Source organism: Microtus pennsylvanicus, chromosome 19 (assembly GCF_037038515.1).
Source record: "Microtus pennsylvanicus isolate mMicPen1 chromosome 19, mMicPen1.hap1, whole genome shotgun sequence".
In the NCBI taxonomy this organism is placed as follows: Eukaryota; Metazoa; Chordata; class Mammalia; order Rodentia; family Cricetidae; genus Microtus; species Microtus pennsylvanicus.
The window spans coordinates 5395456-5422290 of record NC_134597.1 but is presented as its reverse complement, the minus strand read 5'-3'; the positions used below and the strand labels follow the sequence as shown (position 1 = coordinate 5422290).

Genomic DNA, 26835 nt, shown 5'->3' with positions numbered 1-26835 from the left:
GATGACACTGACATCTACCAGACAGAGTTCAAGAGTGCTGTTGAACACCCCCGATGAATAGGACGGCTTCCACAAATGGAGTTATCGCAATCAAAATGTTCATATCTTTGTGAATTCAAAACCGTACATCATTGTATTACAGCAACCTTTATAAAGAAAAGTCATAAATATATTGACTTTTCTTTTTTTCTTTTTTAACGGACTTTACTTATAGGAAAAATTATTGTGTGAGTTTTGATCAATATCCCCTGACACTATGTGTGTGTATAAGCATATATATGCTTCTGTGTATGCAATTACACTGTGTTGCTGTGCGTGTGTATACACATATATATCTTTATGTACATACAAGCACACATGTCTGCCAGTGTGTCTGTGTGTGTGTGTGTGTGTGGAGGACAGAGGTCAGTCTTAAATGTCATTCCTCAGAAACTGTCTACTTTGCTTCAGAGACAGAAAATTTCATTGGCCTTAACTCACCAAATTTTGCCGGCTGCTGAGCCCCAGTTTTGAGATTACAAGTACCATGCCATGCTTTTTCATGTGGGTGCTTACACGACAGGCACTTTATGAACCGAGCCGTCTGCAAGCCCTTCCCCGGACTCTAGTGTTCCCAGTGAACTGGCACTCCATATTACAAAAGAACATGTTCTAGCCTGCATAGAATCTGGTCTCAGTGGTTTTTGAACTTGCTGTGGGCAGCCTGGAGTGGAGACATCTAGATTTACCAAGCAGAGGTCCCTGGCCTCAAGGAAGCTGCTCTTCCTTGTTTCTTTTTCCTACACTTGGGTTATCCATCAAAGTTTTTTATCCATAAAAATTCAAGTGGCCTAAGAATGTTTAGAACAGCATAGCCATAAGTGAAATAAGAGCTATCTTATGGCAAGAGGATCCGAATCGGCTGAAGTAATAATGAAGCCAAGAGCAGTGATATGTCCATTTCCCTCACTAATCTTCCTATACTTTGTCATAAATTTCTCTTTTCATAGGGTGACACTGGGCAGAAAGGCCTGCCTGGCCCTCCTGGTCCCACTGGTCATGGATCACAAGGAATTAAAGTAAGTGAATCCGATTGATCTGGAACCATCTCTCTAACCAGTAAGGTAATGAGGAGAAAAACATGTGGCTTCGTTACAAAATGCAGACTTAGTGAGAGTGTCGCAGTTAGTATTGCACCCAGGATTCAGAGACAGCCTCCAGAAGTGAGAAATGGAGCAAGTACAGTCTTTGTAGACACCGACCATGACACATTGCTTGGTGAAGCCTCGGACGGTTCAGTGGTTTAAGAATCTTTGGAGTCTCGCTTAACAGTCTGGTCCCCTTTCCCCTTGAAGCTCTCTCACGTGCTTCATCTGAGGACTCTTTACAGCCCTAGGGACAGGATTTGAGGAGGTAGGGCATTAGGCTGGGGCAGTGGTGGGGTGTGAAGGGAGAGGGAGTGGGCCTTGGGGTTAGATTGGCAGAACTTGCTGGTTGTAGTTTGCAATAGGAGCCTCAGGAGCGTCTGGGATAACATTGGTACCCTGGCATGGAGGGCTGAAACTCCAACTCTGTGGTAGTGGTTGAGAACTTCCCAAACCCTCCAGAGGCTTCTCCTGAGCAGTCAGAGTGGCCATTACTGCGCTTGGCCCCAGGTCTTTGCTGCTGGAACCCACAGCCCCCCTGCTCTCAAGTACTTTGTATTTGCTTATGAAAAATACGTTTATCTAATGAGGTGGAATTCTCAGGGTTTCCCTGTATCTGAGTAGAAAAGCTTCAACAATTGCAAATTAATTACGATGTAATTTCAGACATTCCCTTTTCTATTTCTAATATGTTGAGTTCCTTTATAAACTGTACCACCTCTCCTATCTATCCTTCTTCATGCAACAAATCAGTATTTATTTATTAACTCATGAAAGAGAGTAATTGCTAATCTATAACTCTAGATAATTGAACTTCATTCTAAATATGGAACTATGTTAAACAGGTTGTTCTCAACTTTCCTCATGTTATGACCCTTAATACAGTTCTTCATATTGTGGTGACTCCCAACCATAAAATTATTTTTGTCGCTACTTCATAACTGCAGTTTTACTACTATTATGAATCGCAGTGTAAATATCCGTGTTTTCCAATGGTCTTAGGTGACTCCTGAGGAAGGATCTTTTGACCCTCAAAGGGGTCACCACCTACAGGTTGAGAATCAGTTATGAAAAACAAACTTTCAATAGCATAACTTAGTGGGCAGGAGACTGAAAACACCTAAAATAAATCTGGAAACCTTGTGTTAGATTTAAGCTACATATTTCTGCATAGGGAATCAAGAATAAAAATCATTGAATTGGTATTAATTTTCCAGTCCAAACACAATATCTAAATTCTTCAGCACAGGTCTTTTAAGTAACAGTTGTTCGTCTGTCAACCCGAGTGACTAAGCACACACGGGACAGCATGCTGTTGGTAACATCCGGGCACCGGAAGACAGAGCGGAACGCCTCTTATTTACAAACTACATCACTCCCCTGCCCCATCCTTAAATTCCAGGGTTGGAAGGTGGTAATGTCCTATGGACATTTTTGCAAGAATTTTCTTAAGAAATGTGGGGCTGGAAAGATGGCTCAGCAGTTAAGAGCTGTGGCTTCTCTTCCGGAGGACCTGGACTTGATTCCCAGCACCCACAAAGTGGCTTACAACTGTCTGTAACTCCAGTTCCAAGGAAACTGGCTGCATGCAATTGGTGCCCAGGCATGCAGGCAGAACATCTATATATGCAAAATAAAAGTGATTTAGAGATGAGCAAAAAGGAAGAAATATATATGAGTCCTCTGGTCTTGTTACCAACATGAGCTCAGTTTCTGGTGCTACAAATCTATCACCTTCACTTCTAAACTCAGTGTCCATTTTCTCCCTTCTATTATCTGGGGTTTATTTCCCGTGTTCACACTGGTGCACCTCGGTTTGCATTCAATTAATCCTTCTCGACCAAGCACGACTCATCTGTCTTTGCGCCTTTTCTTCTGTCCTTCGGGTCCATGCTCACATCTACCCTGAGCAACTAGGCATGGATATAGCTCCAAATTCAAACCACCACACCCCATATAAAATCCTATCGGCAACAAGACGAGGTGTTCTTTCTCCACGTAGGGCTGTGACCTTGCTGCTTGCCAGGCTGAGTCACAGAGCTTCCTTGGACATGTTGGTTTGCTGGTTTCCAGCTAGCAGCAGTGCATGAAGCCTTCCCTCAGCATGCCTTGCTCAGTTTTCTGACCCACAGTTAGACCATCTCCACAGAGAGAGAACTCAAAGATGGAGTTGGCCTTTGAAGACAACATAATAAGTGAAAATTTTCTTCATTTATTATGACCATTTCTTGACATGGTTTTCTTACTTTTCTAAGAACTTTGGGTCAATGAAGCTTACACCTATGGTTCCTCCTGCCCAAAAGCCTTGATGAGATCTTGGTTGACACCGGGGCTTGAACTACGTCCTGCTTTCCTGTAACTTCTCATCCATAGGGAAGATAGGACCAAGGCTCCCACCACAGAAGAGGCAGCTGCAGCCTCGTTGTGGCGTGGGAATGTTGGATCCTTAGTCATGAGGCGGTAGGACATTCCGATAGAGAAAGCAAGCAAGGGGCAGAGAAAGGGGGCTCTCCCAAGCTCTTCAGTCTGCTCGGGGGTTAGTCTTCCTGGTTGAGTCTGTCTCAGGGTCCTGATCAGCCAGACACTGTTTCTCAGAGGATCATGAGGTCTTTAAAGTCCTTCCTGACTTCAGCTTGTGCTCTGAGTTCTGTTGTGACTTTTCCTATAAACATATTTTTTTCATGGAGACAATGTACTTCTCTGCCACTGGCTTCAGCTCCTCACTTAGACTTGGACAGAACTGATCCAGCCCGGCTGGTGGACTTCCTGTACACTATGTCTGGGCAGGGTTTCAGGCCTGGAAAGTTCGCTAACAGCATTGAAACATTCCCATAATGACTTTCTGGGAATTTGGTGAATGCTGTCAGACAAAGGCCCCAGTGTCTGCAGAGATGACAAATAGTGATTCTTGCAACGCTCACACTGTCACCAGGCTAACAGACATCGTCCAGGACATTTCAGGGGCTGTAGATGAAGGGACTCAGTCAATAGTGGTGGATACTCAACCAACTTGAGAACTCTGAATTGGGCTTCTCTGCTTCCTGAATATTTCTTATCCACTTTAGCTTCCTTCTCTGAATAATACGGATGCTGATATTGGTTATATTAGTTTACACACCAGGCTGCAGTGTGTTGTTGACCCCAAAGCTCAGTCCAGTGTGGGTTCATGGTTAGTGGGGAATTTTCCTCCAAGAAGGATGTCTTCCCTTCCGGCTTCCCCATTGGTGCTGGCTGGTCCTCTCTATCACTAACTCCCCACAGACATAAAGAGAGGGTGAGGAATGGACACACTCACCTCCTAAATATTCTGGCTAGGATGGGACGCATATGCTCTCTTCTCACAGTTTTCTTGCTGATGTTGTTTTATGGCTGCATTACTTGCGGGAGAGACAGGGAAAAGGTAGCTTGACCACGCATCCAGGAAATAAAAATAGCCAAAGTGCAGTACTGATAGTGACCATCAAAAAATGTTAAAGTTATTTGTTACTCTGAAGTATGCTGATGCTTTCAGAAGAAAATAAAAAACATGGATAGTCTCCGCGGTGACCTGAAGGATGCCCAGACATCCCGAATACTGTGAAGTGTAGTACGTAGACTCACATGTACTGAGTTCTGCGGCATCATTTCATTCATCTCACAGAAGACACAGTGGAGTCTTCATAACCTTATTTCAAGCAGGATGACGAGACCGACTTAGAGATTTTCTGAGGAGCCAGCTGGGATCCTGTCAGAAGCTGGAGGAAGCTTGGGATGGGGAGTGGAGGACCAGGGGAAGAGGGACAGGGCTCTCTTGTGTCTACAGAATAGCCAGGCATAGAAGAGGGGGAGCTGTAGGAGGGTGTCGAGAGCTGGCATTAAAGGAAAGGGTACAGACGGCACAAATGGCCTCATGTAAGGAGGTAAAGAGGAGCCAGTATCCAGGCCCAGGTGGGAAGTCAGGGCAGTTTGGAATCTTGAATTACTTGTAAGGCCGGCAACCTTCTTGAGGCTGGAATAGCTACGGTAACGTCACCCTAGCTTCCAGGGCCTACTGCAGCAGTCCCCAGAAAACGGACAGCTACTCCTGCTTGACATCTCTGATTCAGGAACTCAGGTTAGAACACAGAATTCTCAACATCTGGGTTCCAGGTTTAACTTCATGCCATTTTCTAGGTGCATCTGTATTGGTTTGTATCAATTATGTTGAAATGACTATTGATAAAAACCTCTACATTTCCCTTTTTAGGGGGTTATTCTTGATTTCTTGTACACTTTTATTTTAGTATTTTTGTGTGTCTTTTATTTTTTATGCATTTTAATTAAACTATAATTGCATCAGCTTCTCCTTTCCCTTTCCTCCCTCCAGTGTGTGTGTGTGTGTGTGTGTAAATATAACCTGCTGAGTCTATTTGTGTCATTTTTATGTATATAGATGTAGTTTCAGGGCTGGTCACTTTGCACCGGGGACTTTCCGGTTGGGGTCTTGTACCTGGGAGAGGCTAATTCTCCCTCTCTCAGCAGCCATCACTTGCCTGTAGCTCCCTGTGCGATTTTCCCCTTCTGTGTAGTATGTCTGTTGATAGTGGTATTGTTTCAGTCTTGTCTAGGTAGGTATTTCTAGCAGAGGCTGTTTCACAGCAGACTTCCTTGCGTTTGACTCTTCCAATCTTTCTGCCTCATCTTCTGCAGTGTTCCCTGAGCCATAGCTGAATGAGCTCTGCTGTAGATGTACACAGTGAAGCTACCTCCCCCCATGATCCATTGATCTCTGCATTGCATACAGCCATGGTTTTCTGCCATGAAGAAAGGCTTCTTACATGAAGGGTGTAACCACACTCATCCGTGGGTACAAGACGTAGAACGTAGTTAGGAATGATGCTGGTTAGCAAAGTGGTGGTAGTAGATTCTCTTCTAAGATCTATGACTCACTAGCCCCAGGATGTTGGGTAGGTTTCTAGTACCAGACATGATTTCCCTCCTGTTGAGGGGGCCTTAAGTCCCAGTAGACCACTGTTGGTTAGGGTCTCTATTGCTGTGAAGAGACACCAGAACCAAGGCAACTCTTATAAAGGAAAACTTTAATTAGAGATTCAGTCCATACCATCCTGGTGGAACAGGCTCGCATGCAGGCAAACATGGTGCTGGAGAGGAAGTTGAGAGTCCTGTATCTTGCTCAGGCAACAGAAGGTGATCTCAGACACCTTGGGCATGGCTTGAGCACTTATGAGACCTGAAAGCCACCCCCACAGTGATGCACGTCTTCCAGCAAAGCCATAGCTACTCCAGTCTTCTAATAGTGCCACTTGAATGAGCTTATGGGGGCAATCACATTTCAAACTACCAGAGCCATGTACCCCTAGATTAAGACCCCTTAGGGATCTCTTGCTTTGCTTGTCATTGTTGAGGTTCATAGGCATCACATCTGGGTATATTAACTGCTTATCTCTCGGAAGCTGGCACAGTATTTTCTAGTACTGTGAAACTAGATTACAGGAAGGAGGTTTTCAGGTTAGATCCAGCGTGAATAATCCGAGACCTGTGCCCTACATGTACAGTGTCTTCAGCGGCAGGGGCTTACCTTCGAGCTCTGAGGGGCAACAATAGCAGCAGCCATGGTCTGCACCGCGTGGGGAGTCACTCAGACTTTAGTGCCAAAACTTCCTGGTGTTTGAGCATAAAACTTGTCTTTCCCACTCTTGTAGGCAAATAAGCAGCGGTGTAAGAAGTGGAAACTAAAACCAAGCTGGTGATGGTACCGTCACTTCATTCAGTCTTCATCCATTTCAGAAATCAACTAGAAAGAGTAAATGATACCGTTAACCGCATGGTGTAGGGGTGTGTGTGTGCATGTGTGTGTATGTGTGCGTGTGTGTTTGTGCACATGTGTGTGGGCATGGGTGTGCATATGCACATGTACTTGTCTTTGGATTAATCTAGGATGCTTACCCTCTTTGTTATTTTTGAATTTTTACACTAATTCCCTGACACAGACAGAGCAGTAAAACCCACAGAAGCCCCTGCATGCATATGCCTGTAGTCACATCAGTGAGGCGACCGTGGCAGGTGACTTTGAGAGTTTGAGGACAGCCTCAGCAACCTAGTAAATCCTGCCAAATGAAAACCAGGTGAAGTTTTGATGTTGCCAGAGTTCGGTATTTGGTGATTATACCTGCCAAAAGGTAACCGGCAAGGGAGGTACAGCCTAAAATTTGATCCTGGTAGCTAGAGTTCACACACCTCCTATATTAACAAGTGCCACTTGTTGGTTCTCGGATGTCTGGCTAGCTTAGACCCGGAAAAGTTACACAGAAAATGTATTATTTAAATCACTGTTTGGCCCATTAGCTCTAGCTCCTTATTGGCTAACTCTTACATATTAATTTAACCCATTCCTATTAATCTGTGAATCGCCATGTGGCAGTGGCTTACCGGCAAAGTTTCAGCATGTCTGACTCTGGCGGCTCCATGGCGTCTCTCTCTCTCTACCTTCCTTCTCCCAGCATTCAGTCTAGTTTTCCCCACCTACCTAAGTTCTTCCCTATTAACAGGACAAGGCAGTTTCTTTATTCATTAACCAATAAAAGCAACACATAGACAGAAGAACCTCCCACACCAACCTCCTTTTCATGTTGAAGGCATTCCAGTATCTTTATAGCATTAAAGGTTCTTCCTAAATGAAATAAAAGATAGTTATTTGGCCAATAAACCAGCACCAACTGCACTACATCTGGTCGGGTTGTTGACATCAGGGAGTGCTGGTGGTAGGTGGGATTGGCTCTGAACCATTTGTGGTTTTCACTTGCTAGTTCACACTTGCATGTTGTTTTGGGCCAAATCCTTTTTATTCTGTGCAGCCAATGAGTCAAAGGATGACCGTGCCCTGCTTGATCCCCCTTCCCCTCTTGTTCTCTTCACCCCCCTTTCTTCTCTTCTAAACCTGAGGATATTATTAGGTGATTTCTTTTATTTCAACTTCATTTTACCTTCCTTTCATTTTTCTTTTTCCTTTTCTAAGATTTAAGACAGTGTCTTACATAGTCCAGGCTGACCCTGAGCTCCCAATGCAGCCAAGGATGGCTTTAAATTTTGAATCCTCCTGTCTCCACCTCCCAAGTGCTGAAGTACAGGCCTGCAGCACCAGGCACCACTTGCTTTCCTTCTTTAGGGGTCATTTCTCTAGATCAGAGCTGGCATGAAAGCTTGGAGCTCTCTTGTTAATGGGGACTGAGTTGTTACCTCTGCCTCATTGTGGGGGGTGAGAATGGGGAGTGGGGTTCGTCTATTTAGTCAACAAAGCTCTCAACAGTGATCTGCAACTATCACCAATTTCTTACCTACCACCACACTCTTTCTACTGCAATGAACTTAAAGAAAAATCAAATCCCAAAGCTCTTTTTGTCAAAGTTAATATGACACCCTTCTCCAAAGTCTCACAAAACTTCCCAGTTCCAAAAAAAAGTCAAAACAACTGTTGACTTGATTGTAGAGATAGGCAACTATACAACACATGTGCTAATGCTGAATGTTAAAAAAAGATTTGAAATGATGTCAAAAGTTAGAAAATTATATAAGATATTTCTTTTGAGCAGGTATATATTAATAAAACCCCATCATGCTATAATAGTGTATCATTTATGACAGTAAGCCAGGGGGAACTCCTCCTTTCTTCCCTCCCCATCTCTGCTTTCTATCCCCTGTCCTCCTATCCACCCACTGATACCTGTCTAATGTGTCAAGAAACAGTATTATACACGTATCCCCTTCGTTTTTTGTAAGAGATAGCATCCCTACAAGCCCAAGTTTAGTAGAGGCACGGATCTAGTTTTTTTAGCTGCTGTTACTGTCTTTATAGCCCATGAATTTTGTTATTAAAAATTTATAAAAACCTTCCTTCTTTCATCAGTGCCTGGTAGCCATTTATTAGTGTGTACTTTCCTCTCTGCTTTTAGTGAAATAAGAGGTATTTTATTACTCACAGCTGAGAGCTCCTAGTGAGAGCTGGGGCCCCCTGATGCTCTCCAAGTTCCATGTCCCTTTCTATTCAAAAGTTATTGTCCTAGGAGTTAGGGAACTAGAGCAGTCCCAGGGCCACCCAAGGTTTTTCTTCCACACACTTCCTTGGACCACTCAAAATATAGCTTGCATCTTCTTGTTAACCCTCGACTCTTGAAGATGTGGAGTGTTCAAGGAACTCCTTTCCCTGGTAATACAGCACTGGAAGAGACTATAAAAAGCAGTTGTTTTCCCCAAGTGCAATGAGTGACCTTTGAGAAGACTGTTAGAAATTTCTTAGAAATTAGAGCAGGGTCCAGCTGGTGCCCGAGGCTGGCCTTGAACGAGGCTGTACACCCACGTACACATCAACAGGCACATCAAGCTCCCCTGGGTTAGTTTACTGAAGGCTGTACTCTATTGTATTAAAAGCTCCTCTGATCAATTGGTGAGCCGTCCACAACCTATGCTAACACTATTGCTCTTTCAGACATCTTAAGAAGGTTATAGTAGTTGGTTTTGAGTATTAGCAACTTTCTATGTGTGGCGTCTCATTTGAAATATAAATGTGAGGGAGGAACTTAAGTTCTAGGTCAAGGTCATTAGAATCTCTAGCAAAGGAACAGTTATAATTTTAAATAAGAACTCATAGTTGAAGCTGGCAGAGCATACAGATAACTCTGGAACAATCTTTCCTTCATCATGTGAAGAATTCTCTTGGTGCAGTTAAAATTCTCACGGTGCAAATAATTTTCTCTGACATTTATTACTGATCTGAAAAAGTTGTCATCAGTCTGTTTCTTTCATGGTAATTTGTCCTTTTCTCTGTTTTTGGAGGGTTTTCTTTCTCTTTTATTTGTTGTTTGGATATAGACTGTATTTAGTAGGTATATATTTGATGGAATTCTTAATTTTTATACTATATCTTTTATTATTTCTGGAAGATTCTCTGTCATGTCTTCAGACATACATTTGACCTGACTTTCCTTCTCCTTAGCCCCTTTTAATTGTCCTCTGGAACTTTGGGTGGTTAGACCTTTTGTACCTGTGTGCCTTTTTAAATTTTCTGTCTTGCCGGGCGGTGGTGGAGCACGCCTTTAATCCCAGCACTCGGGAGGCAGAGGCAGGCGGATCTCTGTGAGTTCGAGACCAGCCTGGTCTACAGAGCTAGTTCCAGGACAGGCTCCAAAGCCACAGAGAAACCCTGTCTCGAAAAACAAACAAACAAACAAAAAAAAAAAAAAAAAAAACAAAATAAATTTTCTGTCTCATCTTTCTGAGCTGCACTGTGACTGGTATACTGGTATTTTTCTAGTCTCTTTTCTAGTTCCCTGGAAAAATCTTTCTTTCTTTTTTTTTTTTTTTAAAGCTGCATCAAATCTGTTAGGGAAAGAATTTACTCTCCTCTCTTAAGACCCTTTCCCCTTTCATTGTCTGCCTAGGACATTTCTAGAGGGAATGTAGACAATGAATACCATTGTAGTTGTGCTGAGTGGACGCTGTCTCCTCTGTGATCTTTCATCTCTCTGTCTCTCCACCCACCATGATCAGAGCATCATGTTTCTCATCCTGTTTGTGAAAACAAACTCCCACCTCCTCTTGCATCTTTGCTCCATTGTTTCTTCTCCCTCGGCATTTGACACGACAGGATCCTTCTCTTCATGTGAGACTTAGCTGAAGAATGATCTCCATAGCAACACCATCCCTGACCACACTCTCTTCTTTTCACAGAATTCAGGGTCATTCTATTATCCTTATTTATTGTTTTCATGGATGATCACTCTCTGAAGATATCTACTTGTCTCCTTTGATTTATTATCTGTCTTCTAGTAAAAAGAAATCCATGGGAGTAAGGATTTTCTTCCTTTGATTTGTGCTCACATTCTCTATTCTCTAAATCAGTGTCTAGTATGTAGTTGACAGCCAATAAATATTTACCTGTTGAATAAATGAAGTAATACTTGAGTAAATACATGGAAGGAAGTTACATGTTAAGTGATAATAGAGTTTCCCCTGAAACTGTACTATTTGACTCTCAAAACAAATCATTCAGATACACTGTAGCTTAGAAATTACAGAATTTTGTCACTAGTTAGACTTTGAACTTGTGAAATGAATTTTTTTCCTGTATCCTAGTGTTAAATTGTATAATTTGTGCCTCGGGGTAGATACTCTTGGCCTATTGGCGACATTTTCTTAGAAGAAAGAGTTAGTTTTCCTGAATGTACGGTTGTGGTCACAGAATCTATTATGACTGTAGTAGGGTCACAGCAAATGTTGTAAAAAGTGTCTTTGTTTACTAGGAATAAATCTGAGGGCACGGGATCTACATGTTCAGTGTGTCTCTGCTCGGTGTTTCATAGGGTATACATCCAGTAAATTCTCGATTGACCCTACACATAAAGATTTCTGTGGCCAATGCTTTACTTACCATTGCTAGATTAAAGAATAGTTGCCTGTCTAGAGCTTTCAATCACTGCTGTGTTATGTATTCCATGTCCATTCTAGCTCAGTAAACTAGAAGGAAATGAGACACTGAGCGCTAGCTGCTTCTTAGCTTTCTCACGACTTTGCAGATGTTGAGGGAAGTTTAGGCCTTGGGAAGGGGCAAATTCCTATTTGTAGAGATGACATTTAAAGAGCAGTACTAACACTTTCATCATAGTCCTCTATGCTGGCACAGATAGGAGCTTTTATAATGCTACTCTGGCTTATGCAGCTATGCCTCCAAGGCGGAAAAATGGGGTTTTGCAATCTATTAGAATATTAGTCTCTATTCAAAGTTTCCCACCCAGCTTCTGTTGATTTTGAAAAATGAAATTAGTTGAGCTTATAGTTCCCTTTCTTATTTTATGCTAGTTTTATAAAGAAAATAATCTTCCACATACCTCTATCTCTCTTCCCTTCCTAAATAACCTTACTGGAAAGATTTCGTAAAGTCAGCCATTATATTTGTTGTGATTTTCTGTTCTGCATGTACTTAGATGATAATATACATCTACTCTTTGCCAGAGTGACAAGATTAATCACGTTAATATGCTTTTCAAAGTGGAACTCACTTCCATCTTGGACATCAGCGAACATCAGTTTGCATGCAATTATGAGGTCAGCTTTCCTTCTTGCGTAAAATAAAGGATGCTGACCCCATTGGTTAATCCCAGCTCCTTGCACAAAGGTTTATTCCAGCAGTTCATTCATTAAAAGTTTTTTAATGTGTATAACATTCCAGGCTCTGTTTTAGGTACTTGATATATTATGTTTGAATTTCCCACCTGGCTTTACTCTACTAAGCCATGGGCTGAAACAGCTTCTTTAATAACCAATATTTATAGCATACATAGGGCAATCCTATTTGCATCTAATCCTAAAAGCATCTCTTCTTTTTTTTCTAAATAAAAAGGAAGGTTTTAACTTTAACATAAAAAATTACATATACAAAATAGGTATCAAGCAAGAATTACAGTTACACAATTTTATCTACTTTGTCTTTTATCATATGTAAGAAAAACTAAAATTATAACTATCATTTCTTCAACTCCATCAAAGAAGGATATAGTATTACCTAAGTTAACGCATTGTAAGCAACTTTCAAAACTCCAGAATTAACAGAGACATTTTACTGCCTAGACAGTCACCCAAAGTTCTTCTGTAACACTGGGGCATCCATCTTCAGCCTACAGGCCCATAGTATCCAGAAGACTTTTCCATGGAGCAGGAAATTTGAAGAACTCTTTTGCCACTATTGGTAGTTTGCCAGTCACTTTCTTTTGTGTCCTGCAGAATGTCTAGCAGACTCTTTCATGAAGCAGAAACCCTGAAATTGTCACCTTTAGGCAATTTCAGCTGTCATTTTTCTGTGAGTCCTGCATGTCTAGTTCATACGGCATTACATCAAACAGTCCAGGCAAGAGCAGTTTGCCCAAATGGCTAGCCTTGTCACATTGAAGGGCATAATGAATTTCTACAATGCCCATCTGTAGGAGCCCACTCCTACAAAGTCAGCTAGGGTTGCTGGAAAATGAATCCTTGATGCCAAAGACAGATGAAAGAAATAGAAGACAGGATAGAATTAAAGGTCTGCCTGGTCATGCTGAAGCAGCCAAACAGCTCAGAGTTTATTTCGGAGCTTGCATCTATACAAAAGTAGAACAAAGAACAGCACAGACAGTCAGTATCTGACTAGACCATTCGTGTCCTTGAGTGAGCAGCCTCCTCTCCAACATGTGCTTGCTTCTCGGAAGCAGCCTTTATTTTCTATCTTGATGTTCCTGGGTTTTGTCAACAGCAATATACTGTCTACTAGACAGAGTGTTCTTTTCTTATGAGCTAAATCATAAGTCTCTCACAGCCCTCAAGGTTATAGGAAAAAGTAGAGCAGGCAAGCTTAAACTCAAATGACTTCTTTAAGTCAGAAATGACTCCAGGTGGAAACTGAGTCACATGTGGGATCCCACATGCATAAGCTTCTCTGAAGTTATTGGTGCTACCAGAAGCAAACATGTCTCACCGTCGAAAAAAAAGTCTAGGTTCTTAAAACATTTTAAATGCTATATTCTGTAGGTCTTTGAAAGTCTTAAAGAATACCTATTCATCTGAAATATATCTCTGTACACTTTGAAAACCTAACTAACATGAATACAATTTGACTATTATAGATGACTATCTATTAATCTGTTTTTGTTAATTAAACATTACATTTTCAAATGAGCTGCATAAACACAGTACCTTAAATAAGAGCAGAAATACATATACACAGTATAACAACATTGACCTTAAATTTGTATCAACAGATCAAGATCCATACAAGTTCAAAGTTTTCATTTCTATATTATATCCCCTTTAAATGTAAACATACATTTATAAACAATAATTTAGGGAATTTGGGCATTGTTCTCTAGACTACTTTCTGCTGATTAAGGGTGCTATTAATCAGGTCTTTCAAGGGGTATCCTGTGTGGTAGGTCCATCTCAGCCAGCAGTCCTGAAGCTGTCATAGAAGTTGGACCATCTTGGCCATTGCTTCAGGGGGTCTTGTTTGATCAAACCATATTAGCCAGTAAGAAATCCACAGCTTTTTATCCTCTGTGGAAACCAAAGCAAAACCTCTTTTCCAAAGCAACATATCCTTGGATCCAAATTTTGAAGTCAAGATACCTTTAAAATATATTTTTTGGTTTAGTTTAGCAGCCTGTACAATGAAATGCCTCTCTGTACTTAGCTCATTTACAGTCAAAAATTCAAAGAAAACATAATAATATACAAAATCTAGACTTCTGTGTATTTCCCATCTTTACATGACTTACTTTTCTTTCCTCCTTTAATCTCGGACTGTCTGTACTCTGTCTCTTTAAAGACTTTTAGTCTTTAAAACTATTTATTTCTTTGTATAACTGTCTATATTCTTTTTCTTCTCTCTCTTAAACCTACATAGACTTTTTAAAACACACCGCGACCTGTTCAGAGGTATATTTTTGTTTGAATTTGTTTTTATTGTGTATCTGTAATCCTTTTCTGACAAGGAATATTTTAAAATGGTAAACAGTGTGTTTACAGCAGCTCTGGATGCTGGCTCTGCCTCTCTAAGTCTTTCAATATGGAGGAGGTATCTTTACCACCAGCTCTGTGACTTCTGGGTAGGAGTTGCACTCACCACCTCAACTCTGGAAAGGAGCGTGTAGCACACAAACCCTTTTTTATCTGAGTAAAAACTATATCTGACATGCAGCACACTGCATGGCTTGGAAATATCTCCGTGTATGGCAGTGGGAATCCATCTTGCTCTTCTGTCTATGCACACCTATCAGACCCAATCTGGTCAGTTGCCCAGGCAGAGTGCTGAACTTCTGGCATGCTTTCAGCTACTTTTCTCCTAACCCTGAGCAAGGACCCAGACCAGAAATAATCTGGCCACACATGTTAGCCCCAGTTGTTCAGGCACTATTTTGTAGGCAGAGGCTGCTTGTTCATTCCCAGCTGCCCAGACATGAAATAATCACTCAGAAAATATATTGATTATAACACTGTTTGGCCAATAGCTTAGGCATATTTCTAGTTAACTCTTACGCCTTAAATTAACACTTTTCTATTAATCTCTGTATTGTCATGAGGCTGTGGCCTACCAGTAAGGTTCTGGCTGGTGGCTGGTGTCCTTTTCCTTTGGCAGCTACATGATGTCTCCTGACTATGCCTACTTCTTCTATATCTCTGTTCAGATTTCCCACCTGGCTTTACTCAACTAAGCCATGGGCTGAAAGAGCTTCTTTAATACCCAATGGTAATAAAACATATTTATAGCATACAGAGGGGGATCCCACATCAGCAGATGCCTTGGTTCACAGTTAGATCTAGAACACTTAATATAAACCTAGGACATAGCATTTATTCAAGGTAAAAAGGGGAAGTCCTTGCTATATCTTTCCTCAAAAGCTTTAATCCTGCCCATCTTTCTGAGAAAATATTAATGAGAATATTATGTGCCAGTTTACTGGTCCAAGTGCTAGAGGTAGATATGTGTATGACACCTAAAACCTATTGTTTTACATTAAATGGAAATATCAAAACATACAGTGGGGTCAGCGAGATGTGTCAGAGGATGAAGGTGCTTGGCACTAAGGTTGGCGCTAAGGAACTGAATTTGTTCCCTAGGATTCAGGAAGTGACCTCTACTAGTTGTCCTCCGTTATCTACATACATTCATGTATTTCACCGCACAACACAACACAACACACACACACACAACACAACACACACACAACACAACACAACACACACACAACACAACACCAACACACACACACATGTAAAAACAATTACTTATCAGAAGAGAAAAAGGAATGGAGCTGACATATATAATTGAATTTCTTCTTTTTATCTCATGGCGATACCAAACAAGGCAACATTATTTGGTATGTGACCTGATACTTATTTAAAACCTGGTAGAGTTGGTTCTAGCATTTTCACCTCATGGTGAAAATTATAAGTTCATACAGTCTGATCCTCTAACTTCAGTTAAAATATTTTTTCTTTAAATATGAGATGTATGCTACACACATGTTTTCATAGGCTAATACGATGGTGGGCTATGTTTATTTCTAAGGTTGGGTATGTAAAGTAGGTTTTCTAAATGGAGTCGACACCATGCACTAGAGAGGTTATTCCTTCAGAGTCAGAGCATATGTTTATAATTTATCCCTTTTCATTGCAAATGTGGCCAGCATTGCAGCCAGCCCCATTAAGAGGAAATAATATTGATGTTTAACCTTGGTACTTCACTGACGAGATTGTGAACTGGAACTAATCTTAATCATTTCACCCACTGTGCAAAATAAATGGTTTCCCAGAGTAACCAGCTGGGTTGATCAATCTTTTTACTTTTTCAATCAATTTTTTCCTTTGTTTTTTTGGACAATGTCTTGCTATATAGCACTGTAGCCTTGGCTGGCCTGGAACATGCTCTGTAGACCAGACTGGTCTTAAACTCTCAGAGATCCACCTAATTCTGCCTCCTAAGCCTGAGTGCTGGGATTAAAAGCATGTATTATAATGATAGTAGTAGAGTTTTAAAACAAGAATTATAGAGAAGAAACTCTCATTGGAAGAATTTTGCATTAATTGTTTTGCTCATTTTGTCAAAATGTTTCCACATTAACAATGCCCATTGTCATTTCCCCAAGTGTCCTTGACACTCGGTGCTGTATTTATAAGTAGAAACCCAGGCAGCAGGCAGAAGGAATTACAGGAGTCTTTAGTTACAGCTTTGGGAGCAGAATCTGCGGCCGGCACATTTAGGGATCGTCAATAATGGTTTGACCTTGAGTACTAGGAGAGGTGAGAGATGTGAGCAGCTCGGCCCAGGGTGCCAGGGTGGGTGCTGACAGCTGACTGGGTCTGAGCACAAAAAATGGAGGAATATTGAGATCTGGAGCCTGGATGAATAGAACGACAGAACTGCCATTTTCTGATGCGGGGGGGAGACAAAGAAGGGAGAATGGCTGTGAGACAGATGGAAGAACTTGGAGGCTTAACTCTGGAGCTATAAAGATAAATGTCCCCTGGAGCTACTCAGGAAGAACTGGGATTAGGAACCTCGGACTCAGGGGAGAGGAGAGGGTGGGGCATGGCAGGACACACAGCTTAAATCCTTGAACTCCACGAGAAAACAAGGGTAGACAGAGCCCAGCACCCTGAGCATTCTGAGGACGACAGCAGCAGGAGGGAGATCCAGAAGAGGCGGGCAGTTGAGACAAAGTAGCGGTGTGGTGGAAAGAAACCGAGCGGCACCCAGAAGTCAGTGAAGAGGAGTTTGAGGATAATGGTGTCAGTGTTGCTGTTTAGATGAGAACGGAAACAAAATTGTGAGAACTGAAAAATATGGAGATCAATGGTGACCCAGAAAAGAGCTGTCACATCCTCATGGGGAAGGGGGGGGCCACTAATTGATGAATCGGGATCCAGGGAATGTGGGGAATATTTGTATTATCCTTATTTTTTTTTCTGTGGGTTTGAAATTAGTTTTAAAATGTTTAAAATTGGGAGCGATAAGAAAGAAAGTAAAGATGGAATATACTGACAACATTTAAGAAGTAGGATGTGGAGCTGGAGCCATGGGAAACTCTGTGTATGAATCAGAAAAAGGGGTTTCTTTTAAAGGGGAAAGACACCACAGTGTGTCGTATTGTAATGGGAATAGCCCGGAAACCAAGTTTGTGATGCCAAAGAGAAAGGAGTCACTCCTGCATCTTAACCTTTCAGATCAGAAATGATTTCTTCTATCCCTCCACCTTTCTGCCACCCCCAACGTGAGAAACAATTCTACAACATTTTTTTTGGGGGGGGGGGCATAACTATCTCTTTGAGCATTCCTGGAAATGGAAGCTTTCTTCTCTTCTTGTATGTTTTCCAATGACTTTATTACAAATTCAAGAATCTTTCTTACTTTGAATAAGGTAGCTACCCCTTCTTACACTTTATATCCCTTTTTGCCTTATACCATTCATCCGTGTAAAACTCCCCTTCCCCACATTAGTCCTGCCCCATGGACATTATCGCTGCCCATAGCGTGGCATGCGGCCTCCTTTCCTTTCCTTCACTTAGACGTGCATATTCACACGCAGGTGGGTGGGCTCGTCTAAAGTCATTCTGTCCTGGGCTTCCATCTTGATTTGCCTCTCTCCCTTAATGTAACATGGACACTCTCCAAATCAATGTATGCTTTATTGTCCATAAGATGGATGTAGCATTTTACATACCCTGCTCGCTTTTAACAGTATTAGAGAGAACTTCTTGTGTTTTTTTGTTCTTATGTGAAGATTTCCATTTTGTCTTGTTTTGTAAGGCATATTCTCAGAGGGGGCACTATCCTCACCTGGGATAGCCCTCTGCCTGCCATGGATTTTTTTCTGTTAATTCTTTGAGTGTTTTTTTTTTTTAAAAATTGAGGGAATGCAAGTTCATCATCCATTTATTTGTTGCTTTACTATTAAGCTCATGAGTGCCCTTGTTTCTTATTTTTTTATTTTTATTTTTTGAGACAGGGTTTCGCTGTTGAGCTCTGGCTGTCCTGGAACTCACTTTGTAGAGCAGCCTGGTCACGAACTCAAAAAGATCTGCCTGCCTCTGCCTTCTGAGTGCTGGGATTAAAGGTGTGCACCACCACCACCCAGCCATGATTTACCCTTGAAACAAGCACAAAGCAGCAAAACCACAAGTTAACAAATGAATTTTATTTTATTTAAGGATTTGTTTTAAGAAGAGACTCTGACTCCATGGATCTTTTCACAGTTTTATTGTTTTCTTGACCTCAGATGCTGCCCATTCATCTAAGCTTCTGGGTTAACACGGCGGTTGTCACTGTGTAGTTAATGGAAAAAAATCTAGGAGAGTTTTGCTGAGAAATCAAGAGAGAAGTTTCTTCTTCTTGACTTTTGAGATGAAATGAGAGAGAAGACTGCATATAGATGAACGAGCTGGAGGACTTCCTAAAGGAAGTGCTTGTCATAAGGCTCTTTTCGTATTTTATTTAAAGAATACATAGGGCTTTAATCCCCAGAACATATAAAAAATGAACTCTGTAAGACATTTTCTGAGAAGTAACTCAGAAAGTGGAGCCCAGTAATTCCTTTTGTCACAAAGATGGACAGCTATCTCTTATGTGACCAAAGTATAGGAATCACTGATATTAATGTGTTTCTACTTTTGGTTTTTATATATAATACTCCTATGGACACACATATGTTAGTTTTGTATGCATATACATGGATTTTGTTCTTGTTGCTTGTTCAGTGTTTTGAGACAGGATCACTCTATGTAACTCTGACTGGCTTCCTAGGTGCTGGGATTAAAGGCATGTACCACCATGTCCAGCTGTGTGTGTGTGTGTGTGTGTGTGTGTGTAAATTTCATTTGGATATTTTCTCTGGAAGTATTTTAAGGACAGAGTGACTCGGTCAGCTGAGTATTTGAGTATATTAGAGTTTGCAGGATAGGCTTTCTTCTTGGTTTTGGCTTCCCTACCATTCCTGTCCTTGGTGTACGCCCCTCGCAGCCACTCTCCACGGTGGCTTGTCCTGTTACCCGGACACAAGTTGGAGTCTTCCAAGAGGAGGAAAGCTCAGCTGGGGAAATGCCTCCATAGGATTGGCTTTATGGGTGAGTCTGTGTGGCATCTTTCATGATTGATGCTTATGTGGGAGGGCCCAACTAACCATGGGCAGTGGCACCCCTGAGCTGGTCATCTTGGTGCAGTAAGAAAGCAGACTGAGCAAGCCACAAGGAGCAAGTCAGAAAAGAACACTCCTCTATGGCCTCTGCACCAGCTTCTGCTCCAAGTCCCTGTTTTGAGTTCCTGCCCTGACTTTCTGGGATGATTAACTACATGCTGTAGGATGAAATAAACCATGGTGTTATCTACATTAGGATTCATTTCAGACTTAAGGGGTCCAGAATGTGCAAGACTGAGTGGCATTCAGCTGGTGAGTTTGTGGCAATTTGTCACACCAACCAGAAAACCTTTTGTGCATAGTGTTTTATCACAGCAGCAACAACCTAAGACACTCCTGTCTCTTTGTAGTGTGTGGGTATCCTCATATTGCATAGTGGGGATATCTCCTCCCTCAGACTGTGATAATCCTTTGAAGAATGGAGCAAAGGTAGAAGGAAGCTTCTCCTACACCTGAGAGGGACTCTGGAAATGGAACCGAGCTCCATCTTTAAATATAGGATTAAGAAACAATTCTAACAATATAGACCACAGGTGGCGCCGGAGACAAAGCAAGTTAAAGGGATACATATGGTAATCGAACCACCACTCATACTGAAACGTGGCTTTCCAACAGTCTCCAGCCCTATTGCAAAGGCTAACACACAGAATGATCATCCCTTTCCCTTGGAGTGAGAGTGTCGTTCCCAATATTCCTTTGCCTCCTGAAGACTGAAATGCTATAGATGAGCAGTGTTCTCCAAAGAACTGTCCTTGCTTGGAGTGCTGGTCTGCAGAATGCAAACCGCCCCCCCACCTCACCCCCCAGCTCTGTTCCCGGCTTGCTCTTCTTAGCTTCAGGACACTTGGAGTAATACTCCTGAGGCAACTTACTTTTGATGATATAACACAAAATGCTCTTCTTACGGTCTGCTTTGCCAGAAGCAAGAGGAATGGCCTTAGTCTCTGTTGCTTTCCTGTGGTTGCTGTAACAGACAGCCACAAATTCAGCTTGAATACAACTCACCTGCAGCGTCTTAGAGTTCTGGAAGCCCTTGAATACGAACTGAATCTTAGCGTGGCTAACACTTGGGTAAGTTTTGAAGAGTGCATTTCCTAGTCTTTTCTAGAAGGTGGATCCACACTCCCACTGTACCTGACACAGCACCTTTCTCCATCTGGAAAACCAATGGGTTTTACTTTTCTCATTGGCTTTGTTTCTGCTCTTCCAGCATACCTTCTTCTGATTCCTTCCCAGGAGGTCTCACGATTACACTTAGGACCCACCCAGAGAATAAAAAATAATCTCCCTGCATGAGGAACTTTAGCTTAGTTGCAGCTGGGAAGACCCCTTTCCATGTAAGAGAACATTCACTTGGTCCATGTATTGGGTATGAAATGGAGCTGAAAGGCTCATGTGTTGAAGGCTTGATGGTGTTGTGAAGTGACTGATCACCATGATCATGGTGCTAACTACCTCAGGGGTTAAATTCCCTGATGAGTTCCCAGATGAATGCTCCAAATTGGAGAAAGTGGGCCGTGGGTAGGTGTACCTTTGGGGGGGGGGCTGTGTATCTTATTTCTGACTCTTTCTTTTCGGCTACCTATCTGCCACAAGGTGAGATTTTTGTTCCACCACTCGCTCTCCATCAAATGTCCAGTGTTGCCTCAGGCACCCAAAGATGCTGCTAAGCAAATCACGTTCTGCAACCTTGGCAACCGTGAGCCAAAATAAGTCTTCCCTCCTGAACATTTGTACCTCAGGCATTCTGTCCCGGCAAGAGAAAGCTTTACTAACTCAGAACTCGGATGTCTTTCTAGGTCAGGACTCAGCCTACTCCAAGATTACATCATTAAGAGGAGGCTTTGCCCTTTCCATGGTTTCTGTGTCCACTCTTGTCTGTAAATGAGTGGATCATTGGGAAAAAAGAGTAGTTTGCAAAGCACACAACATATCATAGAATCTGTTTGTTCAGCAAGCTTATGCAGAGGGATTGAGTATCGTGCTCAGAGGCCCCACTTTCTGCTGCTTAGGTAGTGACTGTGGCTGTGCAGGTCACCATTTCCTGCTGTCCCCACTCTACTGCTGAAGTGACCTATGCAGTCAGCAGAATTCATTTCACGTGAGCCGCAGTGTGGGTTTTCTAGTCCGTGAGTGCCTCTTTATGGGTTTTGTTCAGCTGTCCCAGAAGCCAATGTTCTAGGAGCAATTCACAAATTCATCCTGGACCCACATTCCTAGCACAGAGAACCTGGTTATAAATATCTTCTTCAGTTGATTCGTCAATAAATATCTGATAAACTCTTCCATAATCTCTGTTTTATTATGTTTCTAGATTGAACCCCCAATGCTTCAAATGAAAGTATAATTGCATCATCTTCCTTCCTTCCCCTTCCCTTCCTCTCCACCCATGTTCACCTCACTTTCTCTTAAATTACTGGTCTCCTCCACTTTAATGGTTGTTACATAGATGTGTGATTAAAGACATAAATACAACCTGTCAAGTCCGTTCAGCATAGCTTGCGTATTCACAACTTCAGGGCTGACTACTTGGTTTGGGGTGAGCAATTAGGGAGCTCCTCCCTGGGAGAAGACTGTTTCCCTTAGTTCAGCATCCCGGACTTATCTGTCATTCTTCTTCTAGGGGTGGGGTCACATGACAGTTCCCCTTCCATATTAGCATGTTGGTTGGCATTGTCCTTGTTCAGGTCTGGTTGAGGACTTATACTATTGAGGCATCTTGGGCAAAATCTCCATCATTTCTAGGAAACACAGCATAGGTTTTGGTCCTCCGGCTTTAACAGCCCTGCTTACTTGATGCTCCTTGAGCACGGGGTTTCAACAGTTATGTTGTAGATAGATCCACTGTGGCTGGATACTCTATGATCAGTTTGAGTTCCAAATTTTCAAGAAAATTTCCTTCATTAAGCTAAGAGGCACCTAGATACTTGTGTGGTTTGTGAGGTTAAAATAAGATGGAGTTTGGAGTGTATGTATGGTCTTTAGTCAACTTTTATTAAAAAGGTGATTAGCTACCATAGCCACCCTTTATAGCTCAATATGATGTATAGCGATATAAAATATGTTCCTCAGAAGGTAAAAAAAAAGTAGGATGAATAGTTTCTACTTTGGAAATTTATGGTAAATAGGATAGTCAAGATATGAGCATCCAAAGTTGTTATGACCTACGTGGTATGAGAAAGGTTAATATAAAGGGTGCTAGTTATGACTGGAGTGAGGGCGGATGGGAAAAGATGACCAGGGAGAACAAGGTCATGACCCAGAGATTCTGCAGTCCTGGGAGTCTCGAGGAGGGGTGAGGGCCAGAGACAAAGCAGAGTAGGGTTTCTGGTTTTGGTAAATTTAGTTCTTCAGTGGTTATCATATGGAAAACTCTAGAAGGTATACAGGAAGTTAAGCCAGGAGTTTAGAGATAATAATGACTATGGAGACTAGAGAATTGGAGATTATTAGCTTTATAGGGTCACTACTGAAACACAGATTCAGACGAGGTTGCTCAGGATAACAATTAGAAAGGAACCTGGTATCCATCTCTCCCGAGAGCACAAGGGGCATCGGAGGAAAAGCTGGAGCCATCTCAACCCAACTGCCAAGGTTGCAGAAATAGTTCGGTGGTTCAGAGTATGCAGTGTTCTTGCCGAGGACCTGAGTTTGCTTCCCAACAGCCATGTCAGCGGGTTCAGAGCCACTAGTAACTCCAGCTCTAGGGCACTCAGTGCCCCCTTCTGCCTCTACGGCCACCTGCACACACATGCTTTCTTGCACATAGTTAAAATAAAATAAATCTTTAAAAGAAACCAAACAGAAAAATATGCAGTCTTCGAGAGACGCATGCCAGGGAACTAGAATGACAAGAAAAGGGGGTGGCAGATATCCTTGTCTCTAGCATAGCCAACTGCCATTAAACCCACTCTTTCTCTTTGTATTTATCATTGTGGTACAAGTATATTTGAATTTTAACTGAGAGAGAGAGAGAAAGAGAGAGAGAGAGAGAGAGAGAGATTTAGACAGAAGAGCAAGACAAATTGATACATGCAACTGAGAACAGCTGGCAAAACCCTTCAAAGCCATGGTGCTTTTTATACTATGACCTGCCAATATATTTAATTAGAATTTAAACCAAGGGTAGCTTTATTATTAGAAAATGAGACTAATTTCTGCCAATCAAATAGAAACTCATGTCAGTGAGTATGGGTCCAGGAAGCAATCGAGCAGCCATGCTAAGTGACTTGACTGACAAATGCTGATCTGCTGCTTCCTCACCCCCTCCTCGCCGGCTAGCGGTTATACACAGACACCGGAAGTAAAGAGCCGAGCTTGAGCAAAATGGCCAGAGGAACACAGCATTGCCAAGCTGAGAACATGTATTTATATGTACTCTAAGTTATGTGATGCCAATTTATGTATTCATAGTTGCTTATTATCTTGGTTGACTATATATGGTTCTTAAAGCGTAGAAGTTCGTGGACATGACCTGCTTCTTTGGCTAGGTCTGCTATCTCAAGGCCTGTTTTAATGAGGGCAGGTGTCAGAGAGAATCCTACTGTAAGTATAGCCCCTTATTAAAAAGTAAGAACAGAAACACATGCCATGAAAGACTCACCAGACTTCCAATATTGTGTCTTAATCACGTAATTCATGGTCCTTTGAAGTGAGAGGCAAGTCCCTTACAGTATTCTAGCCAGTACACCCCTTGCCCCTTCCTAAGGGAAACTGCATTTTTGAAGTCTCTCCGGTGCAAACCCATACAGTACTAGTTGAAACATGTCTTCAAGCGTGGATTACGGGCTACAATCTAGTCATGCTCTACCTAACAACGGGGATCTGTTCTAAGAGATGGCGAGAGGTGATGTCATCATTTTGTATACATCATGGAGTGTCCCTACACAAATCCAGACGGTTGAGGCCGGTCATTTAACGCGATCCTTTGATGCAATCAAGCCATGCAGAAAACATGACCTCTGTGAGTCCCCCGTACTACTTTATAGTCATGGTACAGTCATGTTGGAGTATACTCTAATGCAAGGATCAAACATCTAGGACCATTGGTGTTTAAGAAAGCAGCATGTGTTTGTCATCAAGCATTAGGTACTGTACCTAGATGCATGTGCTTTAGTTGGTGAGTGAGTACGGTGTGGTATGGTGTGCGTGTGTGTGTGGTGTTGTTAATGTGTGCGTGTAAGCATGAGGTGATGTCACATGTCTTTCTTTGATTGCTCTATGGCTTTATGACATGGGGTCTCTCACTGAACCTGAAGCTCATCATTTGGACCAGATTCGCCGCTGAGCTCCAAGAATCCACGTATCTCCAACGTCTAACCCTTAGTGCTAGAGTTACACACACACACACACACACACACACACACACACACACACACACACGCACACACACACACAACTATGCCTGGCCTTTAAAATGTGGGTGCTGATAATCCAAACCCCGATCTTATGCTTGCCACAGCAGGCGTCTTACTGACTGGGCTGTCCCCTCAGACCAGAGCGTACTATACTTTAAATTCTTCCGAATTTTATTTTTGAGAATTTCATACGTACATATTATGCGCTTTGGTCAAGCCAACCTCCACTCTCTCCCCTCCCCAACTCCTCCCATGCTCTGTACTTTCAGATTACTGGCTGCATTCTGTTTGCATCACCCCAGATGCGAGTGATTAGGCAGGATGGCGGCAAGTGAGGGACCCACAGCTGTGTGTCCGTGGGTGTTTGTTGAACAAAGCAGTATCATAGAACACATGATTAGATATTTTAAGCGTTCGATAAGAATTTTAACTCCACATCCTAGAGTGTAAACTGTTAGCCTGTGCATTCACATACTAGTGCTATTATCTGAATGGAAATATATCGAGGTTAATACAGGTAGCATGGTAACCATACCACATTAAGAAAAACGTCACTATGCTAGGCTGAATAGCGAACCTCCCAGATGTCCATGCCCTCACCTGTGGAATGTGGATGTATTGCTTCATGGCAGAAGGAAACTAGCAATGGGCTAGAAGGAGGCTGTTTAGAGTTATCTGGGTGGACACTAGAGGCAATCTCAAGCGAGAGGGAGGCAGGAAGAGGCAGACTGTGATTGAAGTGAGGTGTTGATGGAAAGAGCCTGGAGCGGAGGGGCTGGAGGAAACCCAGAGAGGACGGGATGGCACGAGAAGATGGAAGGATAAAGGCAGCAGGTTTCGTCCCCAGAGCCTCTAGGGAAGCTTGTTCTGCCGAATCCTCGGAAACTGACGTCAGATTTCTCACTGCTACAGCTGTGAGATAACAGACAAGCGGTGTTCCGCTCCTCTCCCCTGGTGGCGATTCACTACAGCAGCCCCAGCAACTGCACACAGACACCAGCTCTAATGTCGGCAGCATCGTGGTCCAGCTCCTGGAAGTTTCCGGGGGGGGGGGCTGTTCTGAAAACTCTCGCTGTCTATGGCTGACATTTCTTGGCTCTAGACCGAGACCATGAAGAATGAAAAAGTACACATAGTAAAGGTGTTGGATTGTCTTTAGGAACAGACTCAAAATCAACAATTGAATCTCTAAATGATTTCCTTGTCTCTCCCCCAAAAGCAATTGCAACCACTTGAATCACCATTTGAATGAAGATCAAATATAATGAAGCCATGTTTTTGTTCCTTTCAGCCTATTGGGATTATATTTGGCCAGGTACCAGAAGCTCTGAGGCTCTGCTCCAACAAAGCTGGCCTGACAGCGTATAACTTACTCATTGATTCTCCTCTGGAGCAAATGGGCTACTTTATCAAACAAGCATTAGGCTGTCATGGTCCCCATTAAAGAGTGTTAACATATCAAAATGGGACATTCAGTTAGAGGGATGCAGTGCCACAAGGGGAAGGGATTTTAAGGAACTGGAAGCGGTTGATTATCTCGTCGGAGAAGGAAGAATTACCCAGGCTTCTCCCAGTGCCAAGCTAGAACAGAGGAAAATGCAGTAGAGCCTTTGTCCGGAGGGACCGTCAGCCTGAATATTGGAAATAGAACTACTGTTGAAAATA

At 42.4% G+C, this 26835-nt stretch overlaps 1 protein-coding gene across 1 annotated transcript in view; it reads left to right on the top strand.

Moving 5' to 3' along the window:
- Nucleotides 1–26835, top strand: part of Col28a1 (collagen type XXVIII alpha 1 chain) — a 158296-nt gene that overhangs the window by 107358 nt on the left and 24103 nt on the right. Inside the window, exon 27 of the mRNA XM_075953716.1 lies at nucleotides 990–1058. Within this exon, the coding sequence (XP_075809831.1) occupies nucleotides 990–1058 (69 nt within the window). The remainder of the gene's footprint in view (nucleotides 1–989; nucleotides 1059–26835) is intronic.